This window comes from Loa loa (assembly GCF_000183805.2).
Source record: "Loa loa unplaced genomic scaffold supercont3.208, whole genome shotgun sequence".
In the NCBI taxonomy this organism is placed as follows: domain Eukaryota; kingdom Metazoa; phylum Nematoda; class Chromadorea; order Rhabditida; family Onchocercidae; genus Loa; species Loa loa.
This window is the reverse complement of record NW_018108388.1, coordinates 86,317-96,709: the sequence shown is the minus strand read 5'-3', so window position 1 is coordinate 96,709 and position 10,393 is coordinate 86,317. Positions and strand designations below refer to the sequence as shown.

General features: G+C 30.3%; 4 protein-coding genes across 4 annotated transcripts in view; 1 reads left to right on the top strand and 3 right to left on the bottom strand.

Annotated features, from left to right (window-relative positions):
- Positions 1-46: 46 nt before the first annotated feature.
- Positions 47-226, bottom strand: LOAG_09443 (hypothetical protein; the record flags this gene model as incomplete). The annotated part of the gene is made up of 1 exon (XM_003144970.1): positions 47-226. One exon carries the CDS (start codon positions 224-226, stop codon positions 47-49), a length of 180 nt encoding a protein of 59 aa, XP_003145018.1.
- A 1,853-nt stretch (positions 227-2,079) lies between these two features.
- On the top strand, positions 2,080-4,280 carry LOAG_09442 (hypothetical protein; the record flags this gene model as incomplete). The annotated part of the gene is made up of 4 exons (XM_020447933.1): positions 2,080-2,163; positions 2,871-3,027; positions 3,476-3,679; positions 4,118-4,280. The coding sequence occupies exons 2-4, from the start codon at positions 2,873-2,875 to the stop codon at positions 4,278-4,280; spliced, it is 522 nt and encodes a 173-aa protein (XP_020301883.1). The 5' UTR covers positions 2,080-2,163; positions 2,871-2,872.
- Positions 4,281-5,747: 1,467 nt separating this feature from the next.
- Positions 5,748-7,828, bottom strand: LOAG_09441 (hypothetical protein). Its single transcript, XM_003144968.2, has 4 exons — positions 7,691-7,828; positions 7,447-7,559; positions 7,220-7,287; positions 5,748-6,719 (listed from the first exon to the last, which is right to left on the bottom strand). The coding sequence occupies exons 1-4, from the start codon at positions 7,781-7,783 to the stop codon at positions 6,517-6,519; spliced, it is 477 nt and encodes a 158-aa protein (XP_003145016.1). The 5' UTR covers positions 7,784-7,828; the 3' UTR covers positions 5,748-6,516.
- Positions 7,829-10,029: 2,201 nt separating this feature from the next.
- LOAG_12279 (ABC transporter) overlaps positions 10,030-10,393 on the bottom strand; it is a 5,834-nt gene continuing 5,470 nt past the window's right edge. Inside the window, exon 14 of the mRNA XM_020448512.1 lies at positions 10,030-10,372. Coding sequence (XP_020301351.1) covers positions 10,163-10,372 — 210 coding nt within the window. The 3' untranslated portion in view covers positions 10,030-10,162. The remainder of the gene's footprint in view (positions 10,373-10,393) is intronic.

Here is a 10,393-nt window from a genome sequence, read left to right as displayed (position 1 = left end):
ATTATTATTATCACCATTATTGTTATCACTGTTATTGTCAGTGTCACTAATTATTATTATTGCTATTATTACTACTACTATCATTATTATTATTATTATTATTATTATTATCATTATTATTATTATTATCATCATTGTTATTTTTATTATCCCTATTGTCACTATTATCACTATTACTATCGTTATTCTTATCACTAGTGTCATTATTACTGTTATCATCATCCATTAGTTAATAGTTGTAAGAAAATTGAAAACTCAAAGAGCTACAATTTATCATTTTAATCCTTCAAATTATTTGAAATTTTTTTATACAATAAAAGAGCAATAATAATGGAAAGATAAAGCGGAAAACGAAAGAACAACAAGTAAGCAATAACGAAGATGAACATTGTTTGCTTCTGCTCCTTTTATAATTTGATAACAATCAACCCAATACCACCCACCTAGACGTACACATACACACACACGCATACACACACACACACACACACACACATACACACACATACGTACACATGCATACATACACACATACATACATATACATTCATGAATATATATGTGTATGTGTGTATGTTGCATTTTTTGTAATGCATTTGCTATTAAGTTTATCCATCTCGTACAGTTAACTAACATACAATTATTTTGATAGCATTAAACTATATTAAGTATCTATTTAATTAATTAGCGTTTTAATTAATTAATTAATTCCTTTTAATAATTTGGGTATATTAAAAATGTACAAATGTCTATCGATCTATCCATCTATTTGTCTGTCTGCTTGTATTTCTATTGGAATGTATGATAATTTGCATTTAGTCATAAATTTATGGCGCTTTTACAATCTAAACTTCAAATAGCATCTTATAAATTGTTGTATACTGTATATGACACATATACAGTATGCATCATAAATATTAGAAGTATAGTAAAATTAATTTGAATTATCTAATATACACTACTGCTAATACCATGTGACACATAACAAGCAATGAAATAGAATTAATCAAGTAATTCGATAATTAATTAGGTAATTAAATGATAGTAACATAGATATTATTAATAACATGTTATATCCATATTTTTAATTTCGTCCATAGTTTTATTTTGATTTTTTAAAAATTTTCATGACAAATTTTATAAATTTGTTAATTATTTCCACTTTTAATATTGATAATGCCAAAATAATAGAAATTATTGATTTTAGTAGGAAAAAAAACGAAAGTTTTAGAAAGAATTTAAAAATTAAACCATTTTAGCGATTTCTTCTGAAACAAAATAATACAGTATTATTACCCATATTTTGCGTATCTATCAACAAATCTAACCAATTACGGTAAATATTTGATATTTGAAGTATACAAAGTAAATCATATTTATGACTTATTATCATCAGTCGATAAACATCGATTAATTATCACTTGTTGTATTGATCAACCAATGATAGCATTGATAGCATTGATCACATTTCTGGTGAAAAAAAAAAGGAAAAAAAACAAGAATAAGGTGAAGAGATCTTACCAAAGAGATCATTGCCTATGAATAGTAACCTTTATCACTTCATATTAATTAGTATTAATTATATAATCCGAAAAAGTTTTTTCAGAAAAAGTTCTTTTTCTATCCCTAATTATAATAAATTTTCATTTGTCATAGTTTTAATTACTAAACAAAACTCTAATTGATGGATAACAATTCCCTCATGTTCTTATCTTGTCTCTTATCTTATCACTTTTTTAAGCTTACTTTCAAAATAAGTAAAATTAGCATTTTACTCAGTCACTTTTTTAATATTAAAAAGAAAACTTGTTGGCTTAAATTTTTCAAAGATTATCGTTCTTTTATCAAAAAAAAAAAAAAACTCCTATATCAATTTCAAAATAATCTTTGACCTCTGATAATAATATGAAGGGTTTGATAAAGGAGTAAATTCTTTATATTGATTGAGTAAAATGTTAATTTTGTCCAATCAACTTCCTCATCTATAAATATTCTGTGCTATCCTCTAATTACTAAGTATATGACGCTACGCAATTCTTTCTTCCCAGATTAAAATTTAACGTCACACACGAGTTGCATGCTGGACAAATAGATTGGATGTATTCGTCGTGTTAGAGGTCATTTCACTTCTTGGCGTTTCGTCCAGGCGATTGGATTTTAAATGTTAATTTAATTTCTGTTTGTTTTATATATGTATATTCATTTGAAATTGTGGTTCAACCATCCATTTGTTTTCCCTTCCATGCAAGAAGTGTTTGAAATTAAAATTCAAATTGCATTCATGGAATTAAAAATTTAGACCAAATTTTCCGTTCACTTTTTTGTTTAAATCCAAAGTTCAAATTTAAGTGGTGGTTTCTTTTTTTCTGTAAGATGTTAACATATTTCGGGTCTTGAAATTCGAATTAAATTACGCAGTACTGCAAGCATTGATATTTTTGCACGGTTTTTGATGCATTCACTTACTTCTTTCCTTTTTTATGCCATCTTTAATCAACAAATTAGGTTTTTCTTTTTCCTTTCGCGAAAAAAGAAATCTCAAATATTTTGTTACTTTTTTTGTAAACTACTGTAAATTTGATGTCAAATACTTTTAAAGCTGTAAAATGTATGATAAATAAAAATTATATGTTGAATATGCTTTATAAAAAAAAAAAATTGGCAAAGTTATTTTTAAAGTTTTCGAAATTTTTTGAAGAGAGAGAGGATAAGAGAAAGAAAGAGAGAGGTAGGGAGATATTTCCCCTCGAAATTTTTAATTTCATACAAGATGGTACGAAATTCAGATTGATTTGATAATATCTTTTATCTGAATAAAAACATGTTTGAACTTAAATCCAATTGAATTAGAAATTTATTTCTTGTTATAGAAATGTTAAACATTTATCAACGAATTAACGAATGGAAGCGTTTCTTATTGCCACGTTTAACGACCCAGACAACCCTTTCGCATTACATACCAATGGTCGGAGCATTGAGCCACTCGCTATACTCTATGCATATTCTTTCACCAGACTTACTTACCAGGTTTCTTTACTTTTCATGATAAGTAAGAAGACAATTAATTGATCAGTTATTTAAAATTGTGTATCACTGCTCTTTTTTTTTTTTTTTCTTTTTTTTTAAACAAAAGCAGCGATTGCTAGAAATGCTTATTGGAATGAAATTTGACAATATTTGGAATTTTTTTTCGTTTGCTTAGCATATGAAATTTGAATTAGTATTTCGAATAAAGCATATTTGTATAAGATGCGTTAAACAGGAAATATCCCAAAAAAAAGGTATGAACTTTAAAGTGTGAACTTTGAACCAGGTGAAATAGATGTGGACTTTAACTGGAAACATATTTGACAAGCAGTGTCTTTGTTGTAATGGTATAAACCATCATTTTTACTTGAATACCTTACTGCCGTTCTTATCATTTCTGAGCGAAGTCGTACTGTGTCCAACAGTAAGATTCTCTTTCTTTTTTTAGGTACTTTGGTGTTCATGATTTGGCAGTGGAATTTTCGATACTCTGTACCGCTACACTCGGTCCTGGTTTTGCGGTCTATTTTCGACCGCACATGAATCGTTTGGGTTGGTGGAAACGTGTTGAATATAGTGTATTTGCAGCTGTCATATTTACATATGGATCATTATTTGCCGTTATTTTCCTTAAAGACATTTTGCCGAAGACGTAAGACACGCTGCTTTTCACATAAAACATCGTAATTAGGGATATTTGGCTGAAGGATGCTTTTTTCTTTTGTTGGTTTAGAACTCATTATATGGCAAATTTTAGTACAGCGATTGCAAGGATTACTTTTCACTACAGAGCAGAAAGTAATGTTAGTATGAGTCGAGTTCACTGGAACATTGTCTTCCATGATTGTCATAGAATAGACAAATCAGATTCTTCTCTCAATTTTTTAAGGGTTAATTGACGAGTATTGTCTCCTACCATTTAAGTTTGCAAGTTTGTATTACTCCACCAATTATTCTTTAAATTACTGACTTATTATGCAGAATAGTGTATGCCGATTGCTTAAACTTAGCTATACAGATATCAAGAATATACTGGAATGAATAGCAATGCAATTTTGTTGATTTAGTCTTGTAATTCATTTAATTATAGCCTCAATGTATGGACGAAATCAGTGGTTGGAGTAGGGATGAGTTTGGTCCTGTTATCACGAGGTTACAATTACCTGAATTTTCATGATTCTCGACTCAGATATCGAAATGTGGCGGTCCACACTACACCAGTAAAACCAATTGCAACTTCACAGAATGAGTAGTTAGAGGAAGATAAAATAAGACGAACATCGAATTTTTCTTTTTTTCTTCTTTGATCAGTTATTTCATTCTAGTAGGAAGTTTGTTTGTCAGACGATTCACTGGATTATTTTCGTTTTCTTGGTAATATCGACATACTCAGCCTTAGAAAGGAATTCTCAATTATTTTAGGTGCATATAATGGATGATAATCATTGCTGGTATAATCCAGTGTTTATCTATTTTTCCATTTGTTTATTTTTTTTCTTTTTTCATCAAATCATTTGTTTGTACGAGCAAAGTGCAGCTGCAGTAGTTCGGAAAGCATGTTATAATCAATTAGTAGAACAGGGATTAATATTTAACATGGATCGAAGTCGCAGAATAAGCCATCTGTACTTTTTCATGTTTTTTAACCTATTTCAATTGGCTCTAATAAGTTTTGATGACATATATAAAAAGTCCTTTCCCACACTTGAATCATTTATGGAAGTTCCTTTAGTCACTGAAACTCTATGTTTACTCAGCAGAACTGCAGGATATTTTCTGCTCGTAGGATGACAGCTTTGCTTTGGATACTTCTGAAAACAAATTTTGAAATAACCGATTAGAACGATATTTTCTACGTAACATCATCATTTTATAGCTCAGAGTACCATATCGTGATACTTCAGGTAGATGTTTTGGCGATACTTCATTTGTTTCTAGTTGGTCTTTCTTCAAATCAAATTTTTGTTCTAATTGCATGCATGTATGTGTGTGTCTCCTGTACTACTTCGAACTCTGCTTCTCATATTGTTATCTATAGGCTTTCAACATTCGTCTGCTTTAAAAGTTCCTTGACTTATTTTAGATACTTCAATTTATGCGACCGTAGCTGGTCATTTTCCTCTACTCACTTGAATTTGCAGCTGTTTCAATACTTTGCCTATTCATACACTTTTACACAAGGGTCACATTAGAACACTTGGAAAATTTTCCTTTCGTTTTTTCAGTGCGGTCTCATCTCAGTTACTCATTCGTTATCGTGGATCACCCCGATCACTTGTTTCGAGCACTCCTCGGTGTTTGAAGTTTATGTACGCAGGGATCTATTACTTTTATGCTTTTAGCGTCTTTATCGAATTAATTCTATTTTTTAGAGAAAAAAAAACTTATGACTCGTTTCCCTGTCTCTTCTGTAAATCTTGCTAAGAAATATAATCAGAAACATTGGGAGAAATTTTGTCAATGTTCCAAACTTTTTTTTTTTTGCAATTATATTACTTTCTTAATACTGTGCCTGAATCTTTATGTTGGAAAATATAGTAAAACTTTTCATACAATTGGTAATTTTTATCCGCTTCAAAATATCTGCATTCTTATCAGTGTTATCTTGCTTATAGTGATGGAAGTTGTAAAATTTGCAGTTTTTATTCACCTATCCTTAAGTTTCGCTGACAGTTTAGGGATTTATTTGCGGGAAATGATATTCAAGAAATAATTTATTCATTTCTTTATATGTTTTGTTACATTTAGTTTGTTAGTCTCTCTTTTGTTTCTTTTTTTTCACAAAAATTACTATAGCGATCTTAAGCAAAGAAAGATCCATACAGCAACAGTCCGTCCGGAGTTGAATTTATTTCTAGGAATATCAAAACAAAGCTATCAACAGCAGCCGTATTTCCCAATTTCTCCAGTTGAGATAAATAAGTACTAGAGAAAGAGAGAGAAGAAAAAAACAATACAGCAGAAAAAGAGAGAACGGCATTAAGATACAACGAGTACATGAATCGGCATGTGAACATGCAAAATTGGTGCAAGATTAGATCGATAAATTTCTCCGACAGATTTAAGATTTAAACACAACATAAACTGAAGAAATTGGCATGTGTTGTTTGATGGGCATCCCTGAAGAAAGCTACTTTGGTAGCGTTTCCATATACTTTTATTTTTTCTTAAATTTCATATGCCGCCGCCTCATTTTCAAGAAATTACAGAAATTTTACAGAAAAGTAAGTAGCTTTAGCAAAAAATAGGATAATCAAGAAAAATTGTTCCTATTTGAGGAAAATTACGAACAGCCCGGGTTAATCTTCGACCTAAAATTGTTTCATTATTAAATCGTCTCATTCAATCCTCCAAGTAAGAAAAAAAGAAGTGAAATGGATGTACGCCTTATGTATTGGATATTATAAAATCTCTGAATTGTTCAGCAGTCAACCACTTATTTCACAATTTTTTTGGCTGAAAGCTACAGTCCATAAGTTCGGTGGTCAATTATCCCCATAGTTCTTCTGTTCGACCAAATTTATAGATAAGTGAAGAAATGAAAATCAAAAAATTGTGTAGGAAGAGGGCAACTCCAGGCCATATCGGGTGATCACCAGTTACTAACACATAATCCGCAAACATAATCCATAAAGCAGCGACCAGCGATGCAAATGAAAGTACAAAACCGAACATTAGCCATAAGCGAGATCCTGAAAACTGATTTATCGTTTTCAAAAACTGCATATGAAATGTTCGATATGTAACGGTATCATTGAAAATAAACCCGGTACGTCGAGTTAAATATGATGTAACTATAACCAAATATAACAATAGGTTAACAGGATAAAGCCATAAGTGAAAATAGGGTCATTATGATAAGGAACATTTTACATAACCCAAATATGAAACAATTAGCACAAAAAAACACAAAAGTTTTTGTTACCACAAAAACTGAATTTCGAATCATGGTACCGAATTTGGTTTTGTCACTTTCTCATTCATGATCTTTGCCCTACACTATCTCATAATCTTGCAAACCGATGGAGGCGTAAGTGGAGAATACAAGGATGGAAAATATACTCAACTTATGAGAGAAGATTAACAGATCGTATAGCAACCAGATGCTATTTTTCTAAAATCCTCATTTGGAATAAAAAAGTGAGGAACAATGAAAACTGGTGAATAACATAAATGCATTCGAAAATCTAACCTTTGGTACCCAAAATACTTTCGTTCATAGATTCTCCCCGAACTTGGCTATTTGAAACAGCATTCACCCTAAAACTCCATATCAGTTATGAAATTGCTATTTTTCCACAGCAACTTATACTGAAAATAATTACCATAAATTACGAGCATCAAAGAGGGAAAGAAGAAACTAAAATGACATATTTTAAACCATCTTTTATACAAACTTTTATAAAAACCTAATCTTACATGAACATCGCAATAGTTCCACAAACAGTAACGATGATATAAACATTGTTCCATTGACCAACCGGAGTATAAACTGCTGCCGTATCGATCAATAGCCACCAACCAAAGAAGAACTATAAAATTTAACAATACTCAGAAACCTTTTTTTAATATTGTAATTTAAAACTGCAAATTCTCAATAGTTCCCTTAATCATAATTACTACTATTCTATTCTAACAAAAAAGCAAATGGGGGATCTCTTACCATAGCTGACGAAATACACGATGCCACAGCATTTCGTTTCGAATCCCAATCGATGTCACAATTGTAGTTCAACTGATCCAAGCATCCGGACATATTCGTGAATGTTAATTAAAAAATTTTATATCTCCAGCTAAAAATCCTGAATCATTTTAAAATTTGCACACAATTTCTTTTAACAAAAAAAGGGTTAAATGTAACAAAAGCATTCCCAATTATCTATCCTGTCGTATTACTATTTTGATCATCATCTATAATTAATGGTTCACAAATTTATTGTCATAAAATTCACAAAACATTTACTGTTTCTAGCATCAATCTAACAAGTTACATTAAGCACTATTAGTGCGTTATAAAATCTTAGAAACTATTACCTAAATTTGATTCATTTTTCTCCGAAGAGAATAACATCTGCAACAAACATTTCGTTAAATACAAAGATTGAAGAATTACCGCATGAACGACGAATAATATGAAATAAATACCGTTGCAGATTTGTTTATAGTGTTTGATAAATTTCAACAAAATAGATATAGACCCATTAGAATATGTATTAAAGAGACACGTAATTCAAATAATTCAATACAATGTATTTAAAGGAAATTCACAGAACTGTTCGAAAAAACACGTCTAATGGTTAAAATTTCATAAGTAGAACCAGTATGATCCATAGAAGAGTTTAAGCATTACAAATTCTCTAGATTAAATACTTTAAAATTAATTTCGAGAAAATAAAATAACAGAAAATGCTAGAAGATTGTAGATTGCATAGATTGTATTGCATATTTGGTAAAAAAAATATGATTCTACGCTTAAAACATTTTTATGAAGAATAACTTCTCAAATTATCATTAACAGACAATTTCTGATTCCAATTTTGTTCCAGGATTTCCTAATTTAATTTGGACCACGATTTTCAAGTTCATCTATTTTAACATAAGAGCTAAAATGTTGAAAGTTGCTCTCCAAATTGCTTAACTAAAGCACCTTCCATTTGTTAGCACATCATTTCTCAGCCTTCTTGATTCGATTTAAAAACTTCATTAATTCCTATTTTGCAATAAATTTTTTAATTTTTCTGACCGATGCGAAAAGTTTCCGAAATTCGCCACTATCTATGAATGTTTCAGGATCCCCTATTTTAGTATGAGAATTTTTGAGTTTTCCACATATGAAAAAACTTATAAAATTGGTAATACACAAACATAAACATACATTAATGGCTATTATTTATTCCAAAACAAAATGACAGACGGAAGAAGTAAAGTGATAAGTGGTCACCGTATTTGTGATAATCAGAATATACAATTGCTTATATATACTTCTTTGCCACTGGTTATATTCACCTGAGAAAAACGAACAAAACTACTAAAGATGTAATCAATTGAAGGTAGGTGTTAAAAATTTTCCGAATGTTCGAGTTGCGGATCATCTTAAGATTCAAATTTCAAAATTTCGGACTTTTCTGGATGTTCCATTCCTCCTCTAAATCTTGATGTTTTTCAACTTTTTTTTTCTAGATTTTTCTAGCAACTCTTTCTGAGTGTTCTACTCATTTCTTTTAAACCATTTCAGAAATTTAACTCAAACCTTTTTAATTTCTGAGAATATGAAACCCGTTTATATATAAATTCAGTAATGACTAATATGAAATATCATGATAATAAAGCAAATTACAACAAATTAAACTATGATCATTTCAAATCATTTTTAATATTAAAAGGCACAAACGCTCCACTGGGATTTTGTTAGTATTTTCTCAAAATAAAAAGTAAAAAAAATATTAGGAACAAAGAAGTTAGAGGTCTAAGCACAAAAGCTATTCTTTCGAAAAATAAATCGACAACGAATATTTGAAGTTGAAAAAAAAGAACAAAAATGTCCAGGAGAGGTTAATAGGGCTCTATAAGGAGGTGGACAGTTTCATGCCAAAATATTGTAAAACAAAAATTAGATTAAAATTCGCCCAAGCAAACTTCATAATACCAAAATCAGACATAAATCTGAAAGTTATGTTAGGATGAACAAAAAATTAAATTAAAGAGAATCTTTGGATTCAAGAAGTCCCAATCCTTAATATAATTATTCCAGCTGATCTTGTCTTAATAGAAATCTCTCCATTCAGATCTACTATTTCCATATGTAATTACATCACTTTTTCCGCGGAACGATAGTCATATCCTTCTTCCCTTCTAATCTGCCAAATGATAATGCACGACACTTACCCACTGCCAGAATGATAAGGAAAGTTTTTTTCTCTCATTTTCAACAATTTAAAATGGAACATGCAACTATAAAAGTCATATCAAAATGCCGATGAAAACTTTAGTTAAAGCATGTCCGTAACTCTTAAAGTTTTCCACAAATCACCAAAAATATTTCTAAAAAAAGAAAAATTAAAAAACTGATCGCATTCATTCCGGTGCACAGTATGAAGAAGAAAAATCAAGTAGTAACAAGCTATTTCTAAACGTTTCAACGTTTACAACCGCCACCTGACCTACAGCAGCCATCGTTACGGTGATTGTCGAAAGATTTTAGATGCAAATGTTCCGACCCATGCTTATGAGAGTTTGGTTGTTTCGGTTGTACTACTTCAGAATATTTATGCTGTGATTTCCAGAGATCAGAATAACGGCTATCAGGTTTTGCAAGTAGTTCGAAGTGAGATCCACTTTCTATCACCTAAATAAATCACCTATTTTC